This window comes from Anomaloglossus baeobatrachus, chromosome 4, assembly GCF_048569485.1.
Source record: "Anomaloglossus baeobatrachus isolate aAnoBae1 chromosome 4, aAnoBae1.hap1, whole genome shotgun sequence".
NCBI lineage: Eukaryota > Metazoa > Chordata > Amphibia > Anura > Aromobatidae > Anomaloglossus > Anomaloglossus baeobatrachus.
Genome location: NC_134356.1, coordinates 212,012,628 through 212,027,065, shown reverse-complemented (window position 1 = coordinate 212,027,065; position 14,438 = coordinate 212,012,628). Strand labels below are relative to the sequence as shown.

The following is a 14,438-nucleotide window of genomic DNA, read 5'->3' as shown; positions in this document are numbered from 1 at the left end:
CGACCACATCACCAGCGGTCCTCGCGTGCACGGGACCTCGGGCGCAGTGGACGGCGTCCTGAGATATGAAATGGAGCAATGGGGGACGGCGTCAATCTGCAGGAGGGACAGCAACGGACGCAAGAGAGTCCGCCCCCATGGATAATTTACAAGAATTGCAAAAAAAAAAAGGTACAACTTTATAAAGTGTTTAATTAAGGGGGCACAAAAAGTACAGGAACCTTGCTAGAATGCAGCCCATGAGCTGCAGAGGGGGAAACTTTTAGGTTTAAAGCTAAATTTCTGATGACAGGTTCCCTTTAAGAAAATTCCGCAGGGTCTGAAAGATTACCGCACCCGCGGTAAAAAACCGTGGCAAACCACACCCGAAAACCGCATGCGGTTTGCTGCGGTTTTGTTCGCGGTATTGCCGCGTGCGGGTTGGTACATGTGCTTTAATGCATTCAATGCAATAAAGCACATTGAGAAGAAAAAAAAAAAGTCATTTCCTTCTTAGATAGCAGACAGATAAATAGATAGATAGAAGAATAGATAGAGAGATAGCTGGATAGTTAGATAGAGGGATAGATAGAGTCCCTGTGAGCACACGCTGCATTTCTCCCGAGCGGTAGTGAGTTCACATTACCGGCCGTGGGAAATGCCCTGTGGTTGCCTCTGCTGTCTCGCTGTGAGGCTGCATTCAGCGCTGTGTCAGTGTCAGTCGCGACTGGATGCAAGCATCGGAGGACGTGGATTACGCCGGAGCGGTGTGTTTCGGGGGGGGTTAATAAACGGGTGAACCAGGAGCTTTTTTGTGTTTTATTTAAAATAAAGGATTTTTCGGTGTGTGTTTATTCACTTTACTTACGGGTTGATCATGTCAGCTGTCACATAGACGCTGCCATGATCAAGCCTGGACTTAGTGGCGGCGATCCGCCGCCATTAACTCCTTATTACCTGGATCGCCACAGCATCACGGCATCTGGAAGAGCTGGGGACACTCCGGTACTGTCGCATAATGGATGCGACAGTCCCGGGGCAGCTGTGGCTGATATTCTCGGCTGCGGGAGGTAGGAGGGAGGCGGGGGACATTAACCTTGCCCCTCGCCCTCCCCAGCCTGAGAATACCGGGCCGCCGCTTTGTGCTTACCTCGGCTGGAAGGTAAATATACGGCGGAGCACACGTGGTTTTTTTTTTCTATATTTCCGTTTGCTTTCTATGTGCATTCTATATGTCTGTGTCTGTGTGCGAGTGTGATATGTGTGTGTTCTATGTCTGTGTCTGATGTGCGTGTTTACTCTCTGCTCCGCTTCCTCTTCCTGTCATAATGACATCACTTCCCTGCAAACCGCAGGCAGCGATGTACATTACCGCAGGTAAATCACGAAATACCGCAGGGAATAACGCAGGAAAACGCCGTGAGCTGCACAGAATTTGCTGCCTGCGTTATTCCCTGCGGATTTCATGATTACATTGCAGTCAATAGAGTGAAATCCCGCAGCGACGTGCGGAAAAGAAGTGACATGCAATTGTTTTTGCTGCGGGAATCCCGCAGCAAAACATGCAGCTGTCAAATTCCGCATAGTGCGCACAGTATTTTTTTTTCCATAGGTTTTGCTGGTGATTCACTGCAGAGATGTTATGAACATTTTCTGCAGCGAAACATGCAGCAAAACCGCAGGAAATCCGCGGCAAAAACCGGCAAGTGCGCACAGGGCCTAAAGGGGTTTTCTAGCTTTATCGATAAGAGTTTAATCACTGTATAAGAACAGATACAAGACTTCTAACGTGTTACTTTAGGTTTAATCTCCTCACCACTTTCAAGATCTCCGCAATTTATCAAGTAGAGAAATATATCAGACTGAAGTCCACCGGATACACCTGAAGCCACCTCTCAGCAGTGGACAGGCCTACTTTCTTCTGTCCTCGAATTGGGCACGTGTACTGGAGGAAAATGCAGATGTTGGTGTTTCTATTAAGTATAATGATATTTATGCCTCACTAGACAGTTTGCAAAAGTGTCCAGGAAAGCAGCTGCGGTTAAAGGGGTGGTTCACCCATTTTTTAATTTTTCACTATTAATGTAAATCCTTATTATAAGTCTATTCTTAATTGCCTTCTATTTCCAGTTCTGGCACTGAGCGGCATTATCCCCCTCGCTCAGTGCCAGTCAAATGACCCCCGGGTGCTGAGGCCTCTGGCATCCGCTGATGTAACGACAACGTCCGGGCTCAGAGTTGACATGACATGAGAAGCTCCAGCGGCCTCAGATTGTGATTGACTGGGCTGTGGGCAGTGAACATTGCGCGTCACGGCCCAGTATCAAGAGGAGGGCTTACCCATCCTGCAGCTGTGTGCGGCCGGTACCAGGATCTGACGGCGCTTCGTAGTACAGATGGACAATGACCCCAAGCATACAGCCAAAGCTACCCAGGAGTTCATGAGTGCAAAAAAGTGGAACATTCTGCAATGGCCAAGTCAATCACCAGATCTTAACCCAATTGAGCATGCATTTCACTTGCTCAAATCCAGACTTAAGACGGAAAGACCCACAAACAAACAAGCAAGACCTGAAGGCTACAGCTGTAAAGGCCTGGCAAAGCATTAAGAAGGAGGAAACCCAGCGTTTGGTGATGTCCATGGGTTCCAGACTTAAGGCAGTGATTGCCTCCAAAGGATTCGCAACAAAATATTGAAAATAAAAATATTTTGTTCGGGTTTGGTTTATTTGTCCAATTACTTTTGACCTCCTAAAATGTGGAGTGTTTGTAAAGAAATGTGTACAATTCCTACAATTTCTATCAGATATTTTTGTTCAAACCTTCAAATTAAATGTTACAATCTGCACTTGAATTCTGTTGTAGAGGTTTCATTTCAAATCCAATGTGGTGGCATGCAGAGCCCAACTCGCGAAAATTGTGTCACTGTCCAAATATTTCTGGATTTAACTGTATATATATATATATATATATATATATATATATATATATATATATATATATGTGTATTTGTGTATTGTGCAGAGCTTGGAGCTGCTGCTGTGTCACTGATGTGATTTCTGTCAGTGCGATAAAGTGCAGAGACAGGGAAGAGGCCAAGGAGGAGTCTTTGGGGGGAGATCTGAGTGGGTGTGACATACAGGACACCGCAAAGGATTATAGAAGTTGTAGGAACTGAATCCAGGAAGTCAGGAGAGAGATCAACCCCATCAGAGCTGGAGTCAGCAATAAGGAAGTGCTGCTAGAGCATAATAAAAGGTAATCTTGCTAAAACAACATAATAGATGTGTGGAGAGGCACATAATAGCTAGATTTATGAGAAAAAAAAATCAGTTTTGGTAACTGGACAACTTCTTTAAGTTCTCAAGTGCACCAAATGTGGAAATGTATTTGAAGAGGAAAGGGTCAACTAGGGCTGGACTGGGACTAAATTTCAGAACCAAGACAATAGACTACTTTGCTTTCTCGCAGTGACATTCTTGTCAGCCTTGGTGTGATGAGTCACCAAAAGGAGTACAGCTACTGCAGATGAGCAGAAGTCGGGGTCATCAGACTCAATTGAGAGTAAAAAAAAAACCTGCCGTGAAATGAGCTGCACATCAGACAGAATTGTAGAGCTTCATCTAAGCAAGCGCACACAGTTTTGTACAGGCTCAGCAGGAAATCTATGCGCCTGTACACTGCTCATGTGTATGCAGTGTATACACTCGGGAGTACATCAGCACGTCCCAATGCTCTTCCCGGCTAATTTTCATGTGGCTTCAGAGCTTGATTTTTCAGTGTTGGCACATAGGAAAACCACAAAAACAAATATAAGTGTTGAGTTATTAAAATAAACCTATTTACCTACAGTAGGTGTAAATGGCAGTAAAATCATGACTGTCTGCCTTACTGAACATGACTATAGAGAGAAGATCTATCTTTCCTGTTGCTGCACGCTTCCAGTTATTGAGAGGGTAAGGCTGTGCGCCCACGGGACTATGTACCGCGGAAAACCTGCGGATTTATTTGCATTTTCTAGATAAATCCGCAGGTTTTAGGAAGTACAGACACTTCCCATGTTATCCTATACTGCGGTATGTACGGCTGCAGAATATGCTGCAGATGTCCCGCAGCCGCATGTAACTGCATGTCCATTATTCCTGCGGAAATACCTGCGGATATCCCACCTTTTCACTATGGAGAAAAAGGCCAGGACTTCTGCAGGTGAGTCGCGTGAATGTCCGCAGATATTTCGCTGGAATCCCGCAGCAATGGATAGCTGCAGATTCCGGGAATCAGCTGCGGGAAACCTGCGGACGTACCTGCGGATCATATCACATCTCCTGGGCCAGAGAGGAAGTAAAAAAAAATAAATAAAGAAAGACATTAAAGCAGGAGCTCACAGCTGCTACATCCTGTGAAATAAAACATTTCCTCGCCTGTTTAAAAACATGTTTTACCTCACAGAAAGAATTAGTTGTGATCCCCTGCTGTAATAGCTGTATACTCTCTTTTGCCTCCTCGCCTGCCAGGAGATGTGGTATGATCAGACCATGTTCCTGTATGGTCAGACACGGCCATTACACAGTACATAGCAGGGACACATGTATAATATTAACTCAGCACAGGAACATTTTTTTTATTAGCACATCCAATTATGGAAATCATTTTTATGTCAAGATCTATTAATTAAAATGTGGTTTGTTTGTGAGAAGACTGCTTTAAACAAGTGTATTTCAATTTCATCATTCTATACTAAAAAGTAAACTAACAAAAAAGTAAGCGTTTCCAAAATAGTAAACAGCACGTTTAAAGGGAACCTGTCCCCAGATTTTGGCCTTCTAAACTAAAACTAGCACCTTAACAGCACCTCTGCTGCATTCCATGAGGGTGCATGTTACCCCCTGACCCCCCATGTAGACCCCAAAAATACCTTTATAAAACCTCTAGGTCCTGTATGTAAATTATCCGGTCTTATGGGCGTCCTAATCTGCGCCTCCTGTCCCTCCTTTCGTCCTCCTCCAGTGCTAACTGACGTGGCTGATGCCTCGGACGCCAACCATATAGACAGGCAAAGAAGGGAATTTTGTTTACTTACCGTAAATTCCTTTTCTTCTAGCTCCAATTGGGAGACCCAGACAATTGGGTGTATAGGCTATGCCTCCGGAGGCCGCACAAAGTATTACACTAAAAGTGTAAAGCCCCTCCCCTTCTGCCTATACACCCCCCGTGCTCCCACGGGCTCCTCAGTTTTGGTGCAAAAGCAAGAAGGAGGAAAAAAATTATAAACTGGTTTAAAGTAAATTCAATCCGAAGGAATATCGGAGAACTGAAACCATTCAACATGAACAACATGTGTACACAAAAAAACAGGGGCGGGTGCTGGGTCTCCCAATTGGAGCTAGAAGAAAAGGAATTTACGGTAAGTAAACAAAATTCCCTTCTTCTTTGTCGCTCCATTGGGAGACCCAGACAATTGGGACGTCCAAAAGCAGTCCCTGGGTGGGTAAATAATACCTCATAATAGAGCCGTAACGGCTCCGTCCTACAGGTGGGCAACCGCCGCCTGAAGGACTCGCCTACCTAGGCTGGCATCCGCCGAAGCATAGGTATGCACCTGATAGTGTTTCGTGAAAGTGTGCAGGCTCGACCAGGTAGCCGCCTGACACACCTGCTGAGCCGTAGCCTGGTGCCTCAAAGCCCAGGACGCACCCACGGCTCTGGTAGAATGGGCCTTCAGCCCTGAGGGAACCGGAAGCCCAGCAGAACGGTAAGCTTCGAGAATTGGTTCCTTGAACCACCGAGCCAGGGTTGATTTGGAAGCCTGTGACCCTTTACGCTGGCCAGCGACAAGGACAAAGAGTGCATCCGAGCGGCGCAGAGGTGCCGTACGAGAAATGTAGAGTCTGAGTGCTCTCACCAGATCTAACAAGTGCAAATCCTTTTCACATTGGTGAATTGGATGAGGGCAAAAAGAGGGTAAGGAGATATCCTGATTGAGATGAAAAGGGGATACCACCTTAGGTAGAAATTCCGGAACCGGACGCAGAACCACCTTGTCCTGGTGAAACACCAGGAAAGGGGCTTTGCATGACAATGCTGCTAGCTCAGACACTCTCCGAAGTGAAGTGACCTCTACTAGGAAAACCACTTTCTGCGAAAGGCGTGCGAGAGAAATAATCCTCATTGGCTCGAACGGTGGTTTCTGAAGAACCATCAGCACCCTGTTCAGAAGGGTTCCAACGGACGTTTGTAAGGAGGGACGATGTGACAAACCCCCTGCAGGAACGTGCGTACCTGTGGAAGTCTGGCCAAGCGCTTCTGAAAAAACACAGAGAGCGCAGAGACTTGTCCCTTAAGGGAGCCAAGCGACAAACCCTTTTCCAATCCGGACTGAAGAAAGGACAGAAAAGTGGGCAAGGCAAATGGCCAGGGAGAAAAACCCTGATCAGAGCACCATGACAGGAATATTTTCCACGTCCTGTGGTAGATCTTGGCGGACGTTGGTTTCCTAGCCTGTCTCATAGTGGCAATGACCTCTTGAGATAATCCTGAAGACGCTAAGATCCAGGACTCAATGGCCACACAGTCAGGTTGAGGGCCGCAGGATTCAGATGGAAAAACGGCCCTTGAGACAGCAAGTCTGGTCGGTCTGGTAGTGCCCACGGTTGGCCGACCGTGAGATGCCACAGATCCGGGTACCACGACCTCCTCGGCCAGTCTGGAGCGACGAGGATGGCGCGGCGGCAGTCGGCCCTGATCTTGCGTAACACTCTGGGCAACAGTGCCAGCGGAGGAAACACATAAGGGAGTTGAAACTGCGACCAATCCTGAACTAAGGCGTCTGCCGCCAGAGCTCTGTGATCGTGAGAATGTGCCATGAATGCCGTGACCTTGTTGTTGTGCCGGGACGCCATTAGGTCGACGTCCGGCATCCCCCAGCGGCAACAGATCTCCTGAAACACGTCCGGGTGAAGGGACCATTCCCCTGCGTCCATGCCCTGGCGACTGAGAAAATCTGCTTCCCAGTTTTCCACGCCCGGGATGTGAACTGCGGAGATGGTGGAGGCCGTGGCTTCCACCCACATCAAAATCCGCCGGACTTCCTGGAAGGCTTGCCGACTGCGTGTTCCTCCTTGGTGGTTGATGTAAGCCACCGCTGTGGAGTTGTCCGACTGAATTCGGATCTGCTTGCCTTCCAGCCACTGCTGGAACGCTTTTAGGGCTAGATACACTGCCCTGATCTCCAGAACATTGATCTGAAGTGAGGACTCTTGCCGAGTCCACGTACCCTGAGCCCTGTGGTGGAGAAAAACTGCTCCCCACCCTGACAGACTCGCGTCCGTCGTGACCACCGCCCAGGATGGGGGTAGGAAGGATTTCCCCTTCGATAATGAAGTGGGATGAAGCCACCACCGAAGGGAAGCTTTGGTTGCCTGAGAGAGGGAGACGTTCCTGTCGAGGGACGTCGGCTTCCTGTCCCATTTGCGTAGGATGTCCCATTGAAGAGGACGCAGGTGAAACTGCGCGAAAGGGACTGCCTCCATTGCTGCCACCATCTTCCCCAGGAAGTGCATGAGGCGCCTCAAGGGGTGTGACTGACCTTGAAGGAGAGATTGCACCCCCGTCTGTAGTGAACGCTGCTTGTTCAGCGGAAGCTTCACTATCGCTGAGAGGGTATGAAACTCCATGCCAAGATATGTCAGCGATTGGGCCGGTGTCAGATTTTACTTTGGAAAATTGATGATCCACCCGAAACTCTGGAGAGTCTCCAGAGTAGCGGTGAGGCTGTGCTGGCATGCCTCTTGAGAGGGAGCCTGGACCAGCAGATCGTCTAAGTAAGGGATCAACGAGTGACCCTGAGAGTGGAGGACCGCAACTACTGCAGCCATGACCTTGGTGAAAACCCGTGGGGCTGTCGCCAGGCCGAACGGCAGTGCCACGAACTGAAGGTGTTCGTCTCCTATGGCGAAGCGCAGGAAGCGCTGATGCTCTGGAGCAATTGGTACGTGGAGATAAGCATCTTTGATATCGATCGATGCAAGGAAATCTCCTTGGGACATTGAGGCGATGACGGAGCGGAGGGATTCCATCCGGAACCGCCTGGCCTTTACGTGTTTGTTGAGCAGTTTTAGGTCCAGGACAGGACGGAAAGACCCGTCCTTCTTTGGAACCACAAACAGGTTGGAGTAAAAACCATGACCCTGTTGCTGAAGAGGAACAGGGACCACCACTCCTTCTGTCTTCAGAGTGCCCAGCGCCTGCAGAAGAGCATCGGCTCGCTCGGGAGGCGGAGGTGTTCTGAAAAATCGAGTCGGAGGACGAGAGCTGAACTCTATCCTGTAACCGTGAGACAAAATGTCTCTCACCCAACGGTCTTTTACCTGTGGCAGCCAAATGTCGGAAAAGCGGGAGAGCCTGCCACCGACCGAGGATGCGGTGTGAGGAGGCCGTAAGTCATGAGGAAGCCGCCTTGGTAGCGGCACCTCCGGCGGTCTTTTTAGGGCGTGACTTAGACCGCCATGGATCGGAGTTCCTCTGATCCTTCTGAGGCCTTTTGTACGAGGAGAATTGGGACCTGCCCGCACCCCGAAAGGACCGAAACCTCGACTGTCCCCTCCTCTGTTGGGGTAATTTTGGTTTGGCCTGGGGTAAGGATGTTTCCTTTCCCTTGGATTGTTTGATGATTTCATCCAGCCTCTCACCAAACAAACGGTCGCCAGAAAATGGCAAACCGGTTAAGCACTTTTTGGAAGCCGAATCTGCCTTCCATTCCCGTAGCCACAAGGCCCTGCGTATTGCCACCGAATTGTCGGCTGCAACCGCCGTACGGCTTGCAGAGTCCAGGACAGCATTAATAGCGTAGGACGCAAATGCCGACGTTTGAGAAGTTATGGACGCCACTTGCGGCGCAGACGTACGTGTGAGTGCGTCAATTTGCGCTTGACCCGCTGCAATAGCTTGGAGTGCCCATACGGCTGCGAATGCTGGAGCAAAAGACGCGCCGATAGCTTCATAGATGGATTTCAACCAGAGCTCCATCTGTCTGTCAGTGGCATCCTTGAGCGAAGCCCCATCTTCAACTGCAACTATGGATCTAGCCGCCAGTCTGGAGATTGGAGGATCCACCTTGGGACACTGAGTCCAGCCCTTGACCACGTCAGGGGGGAAGGGATAACGTGTATCCTTAAGGCGCTTGGAAAAACGCTTATCTGGACAAACTCGGTGTTTCTGGACTGCCTCTCTGAAGTCGGAGTGATCCAGAAACATACTCGTTGTACGCTTGGGGAACCTGAAACGGAATTTCTCCTGCTGAGAGGCTGACTCCTCCACTGGAGGAGCCGAGGGAGAAATATCCAACATTTGATGTATGGACGCGATAAGATCATTCACTATGGCGTCACCATCAGGAGTATCAAGGTTGAGAGCGGCCTCAGGATCAGAATCCTGATCAGCTACCTCTGCTTCATCATACAGAGAGTCCTCCCTCTGAGACCCTGAACAATGTGATGAGGTCGAGGGGATTTCCCAGCGAGCTCGCTTAGGCGGTCTGGGGCTGCGGTCCGTGTCAGAGACCTCACCCTGGGATCTATGAGACACCCCGGGGGAACATTGTTGTTCCAACTGAGGGGAACCAGGGGGCAATGATTCCACAGTGCCCATGGTCTGAGATACCGGTCTGGACTGCAAAGCTTCTAGAATCTTAGCCATAGTCTCAGAAAGTCTGTCAGTAAAAACTGCAAACTCCGTCCATGTCACCTGGACAGTGTTAGCTGGTGGTTCCCCCTGGGCCCCCCTTAGCAGAGGCTCCGGCTGAGCAAGTGCCACAGGGGCCGAGCAGTGCACACAATGAGGGTCAGTGGAACCTGCCGGTAGCGAGGTCGTACATGCGGCGCAGGCAGCATAGTAAGCCTGTGTTTTGGCACCCCTGCCTCTTGTGGGCGCCATGCTGTTGTGTCCCCTGAGCAACACAATAGGGTATATAGCCAGAAATCAACCGTGCACCATACAGTGTAAAGTATAGCCTATAAACATATAATCTATAATTACACTTCTGCACAAGTGGGGCCAGCACCTCAAATGCTGCTTACCGCCCGCTTAAAGCGGTTGTGTGGCCAACCAGAATCCCTGCCTGGGTCCCCCAGAGCTTGTCTCCCCTCTGCACCGTCAGAGGAGCTGACAGGAATGGCTGCCGGCGTCCTGAGGAGAGGAGGGAGCCGTGGGCGTGACCCAGAAAGTGCGGGAACTGGTGCCCCACTGTGCACAATGAGGGGGGTGGAGTATGCAAAGCATGCTCCAGCCCTCAGTGCTGCCGTCCTGTACAGCGTCCCGCCCTTCCCCTGACTGGCAGGGCTGGGGGCGGGAATAAAAAGAGACTAGGCCGCAAAAGCCGGGGACTCGAGTTATAAGCGCGGCCGCCGTATAAGCGCGGTCGGCGCGGAAGTCCCCGGCGCACTAACAGTCCCAGCCGCGCCGCAGTGATAACAATGGCAGCGGCGGTCAGCGCGGCAGTCCCCATACACTAACACACTCAGCGACGCTGCAGTGTGTAATGGCACAAACGCAGTCAGCGCCGCGGTCCCCGGTGCACTAGCACACCCAGCAATGCTGGAGTGTTGCTGTGCGTGGTCCGCAGAGTACCTCAAAGTAGCAGGGCCATGTCCCTGAACGATACTCGGCTCCTATCCAGCAGAGTCCTCAGGAGCTGTGGATGGAGCACGGTCTCAGTGCCTGGAGACCGATTAGGATCCCACTTCACCCAGAGCCCTAAGGGGGATGGGGAAGGAAAACAGCATGTGGGCTCCAGCCTCCGTACCCGCAATGGATACCTCAACCTTAACAACACCGCCGACAAGAGTGGGGTGAGAAGGGAGCATGCTGGGGGCCCTGTTAAGGGCCCTCTTTTCTTCCATCCGACATAGTCAGCAGCTGCTGCTGACTAAGCTGTGGAGCTTGCGTGCATGTCTGCCTCCTTCGCACAAAGCAAAAAACTGAGGAGCCCGTGGGAGCATGGGGTGTGTATAGTCAGAAGGGGAGGGGCTTTACACTTTTAGTGTAATACTTTGTGCGGCCTCCGGAGGCATAGCCTATACACCCAATTGTCTGGGTCTCCCAATGGAGCGACAAAGAAATCTCAATATTCTCAGCTTGCACATGCGCACTTCGGTCTGCCCTGTTGCGAGCAGAGACGAAAACATAGGTGTGCCTGCGCAAGCCTACAAACTCTCTGCACAGGCGCGAGATTTTGCCCAGCGATGTAGATGAAGCGAGTGACATCATCCACATAGCTGGGCAAAATCTCACACCTGCGTAAAGAATTTACCGGTTCGCACCTATGTTTTCAGCTCTGCCCGCAACAGTGCAAAGCGAAGTGCGCATGCGCAAGCTGAGAATATGGAGATTTTGCCTGCCTAAGTGGATGGCGTCAAAGGCGTCATGCACGTCAATGAGCACAGGAGGAGGGCGAGAGGAGGGCGAAAGGAGGGACAGGAGGCACAGATTAGGACGCTAATCAGATCGGACAATTTACATACATGGTGGGATAATTTATATAGGGGTCTATAGGGGTGTGGGGGGGTCAGGGGGTAATGTGCACCTTTATAGAATGCAGCAAAGGCTCTGCTTAAGGTGTTAGTTTTAGTTTAGAAGGCCAAAATCTGGTGACATGTTCCCTTTAACTTATGTATAGTATACTTACATGAAGACTCTCTCGAATTGCTTTTTTTATCAGTTCATCCTCTTCTTCCTCGGTGTACTTTTCTTGCTTTGTTTGCTCCTGCTGACTCATCTCTACTGCCAGAGCCAGCTGTTCCTCCTCAGTCATTTCTAAAATGTAAGAAATATATCTTAATATGAAATCAAATGTAAAGCCAGTGTAGATAATTTATTAAATAGACCTTCAAAGAGAAAAAGAATAAACTTAGAAGGGGTTCTCCAAGTGGTGGACAACCCTTTTTAAGTATTTTTTCTCAATCAACTTACAATAACAACACTTATACTCACCTCCACTGCTGGCGGCAATCTAGTGGTGTTGGCACTCGGTCTCTCTGGGCTCACATGACATTGTTACATCACACACACACACACACACTGCACCCCAGTCAGAGCTGGCTTCACTCTTCCTGTTTTCAAACATCAATAGAAAAGGAGTGGCCAGCCGCAGACTTGACTTGTTATTCGATTTATCCAAAAAGTGAAGCAGGCGCTGACTGGGAGAAAGGAGCGTGTGAAGTAATAATGTTACGTGAGCCCTGGGAGAGCAAGTGTCAACACCGCTGGAGTGGTGCCGGCAACGAAGGTGAGTAGTATAAGTGTTGATATTTTAATAGGGAGGCAAACATAGTGATTGAGAAAGAGTTGTTCCAAGTAGTGGACATCCCCTTTAACCCCTTCAGCCCCCAGCCTGTTTTCACCTTAAAGACCCGGCCATTTTTTGCAATTCGGACCAGTGTCACAGGTTATAACTCTGGAACGCTTTAACGGATCCTGGCGATTCCAACATTGTTTTTTCGTGACATATTGTACTTCATGTCAGTGATAAATTTAGGACAATATGATTTGCGTTTATTTGTGAAAATTTTGGAAATTTGGCGAAAATTTTGAAAATTTCGCAATTTTGAAAATTTGAAATTTTATGCCCATAAAGCTGAGAGATATGTCACACAAAATAGTTACTAAATAGCATTTACCACGTCTGCTTTACACCAGCGCAATTTTCTAAACAAATTTTTTTTCCGTTAGGAAGTTAGAAGGGTTCAAAGTTCATCAGCAATTTTTCATTTTTCCAACAAAATTTACAAAAAAAAATTTTTTAGGTACCACATCACATTTGGAGTGACTTTGAGAGGCCGAGGTGACAGAAAATACCCAAAAGTGACCCCATTCTAAAATCTGCACCCCTCACTCTGCTCAAAACCACATCCAAGAAGTTTATTAACCCTTTAGGAGCCTTACAGCAACCAAAGCAATGTAGAAGGAAAAAATGAAAATTTTACTTTTTTACACAAAAATGTTACTTTAGCCATAAAATTTAGCATTTTTACAAGGGTATCAGGAAAAATGCACCATAAAATTAATTGTGCAGTTTCTCCTGAGTACACCGATATCTCATATGTGGGGGAAATCAATTGTTTGGGCGCACTGCAAGGCTCGGAAGAGAAGGTGCATCATTTGAATTTTTGAAAGCAAAATTGTCTGGAATAATTAGCGCATGCGATGTTGCGTTTGGAGACCCCCTGAGGTGCCTAAACAATGGAGCTCCCCCACAAGTGACCCCATTTTGGAAACTAGACCCCTCATGGAATTTATCTAGATGTTTATTGAGCACTTTTAACCTCTGGGGGCTTTACAAAAGTTAATAACTTTGAGCCGTGAAAATAAAAAAAAATAAAAAATTACCACAAAATTGTTACTTCAACCAGGTAGCTTTTTTTTTTCACAAGGGTATCAGGAAAAATTGCAACATAAAATGCATTGTGCATTTTCTCCTGAGTACACAGATACCTCATATGTGGTGGAAATCAAATGTTTGGGCGCACAGCAGGGCTCGAAACGCAAGGAGCATCATTTGACTTTTCAAACGCAAAATTGTCTGGAATCGTTAGCGGATGCCATGTTGTGTTTGGAGACCCCCTGAGGTGCCTAAATAATAGAGCTCCCCCACAAGTGACCCTATTTTGGAAACTAGACCCCTCATAGAATTTATCTAGATGTTTACTGAACACTTTGAACCCCTGGAGGCTTCACAAAAGTTTAGAATGTTCAGCCGTGAAAATATATATATATTTTTTTTACCGTGAAATTGTTATTTCAAACAAGTAGCTTTTTTTTCCACAAGGGTATCAGGAAAAAATGCACCATAAAATGTATTGTGCAATTTCTCCTGAGTACACAGATACCTCATATGTGGAGGAAAGTAATTGTTTGGGCACACGGCAGGGCTCAGAAGAGAAGGAGCGCCATTTCACAGCAAAATTGGTTGGAATTATTAGCGTACGCCATGTTGCGTTTGGAGACCCCCTGAGGTGCCTAAACAATGGAGCTCCCCCACAAGTGACCTCATTTTGGAAACTAGACCCCCATGGCATAAATCTAGATGGGTAATGAGCATTTTGAACCCTCACGTGCTTCATACATTGAGGCATAAAAACAAAAAAGTACTTTTTTACCACAAAAATGTTATTTTAGGCTCAATTTTTTTATTTTTACAGGGGTAACAGGATAAAATGGACTGCAAAATTTGTTGGGCAATTTATTGTGAGTACCCTGATACCTCATATGTGGCAGAAAACCACTGTTTGGGCACACGGCAGAGCTCCAGAGGGAAGGAGCGTCATTTGACTTTTTAAATGGAAAATTAGCTGGAATCGTTAGCCGCACCATGTTGCGTTTGGAGATCCCCCTGATGTGCCCAAACAGTGGAGCTCCCCCACATGTGACCCCATGTTAGAAACTAGACCCCCCCTTACAAAAAAATA

The 14,438-nt window shown here is 48.2% G+C and overlaps 1 protein-coding gene across 1 annotated transcript in view; it reads right to left on the bottom strand.

Annotated features, from left to right (window-relative positions):
• UIMC1 (ubiquitin interaction motif containing 1) overlaps positions 1-14,438 on the bottom strand; it is a 165,907-nt gene that overhangs the window by 114,809 nt on the left and 36,660 nt on the right. Inside the window, 1 exon segment of the mRNA XM_075344648.1 lies at positions 11,660-11,787. Within this exon segment, the coding sequence (XP_075200763.1) occupies positions 11,660-11,787 (128 nt within the window).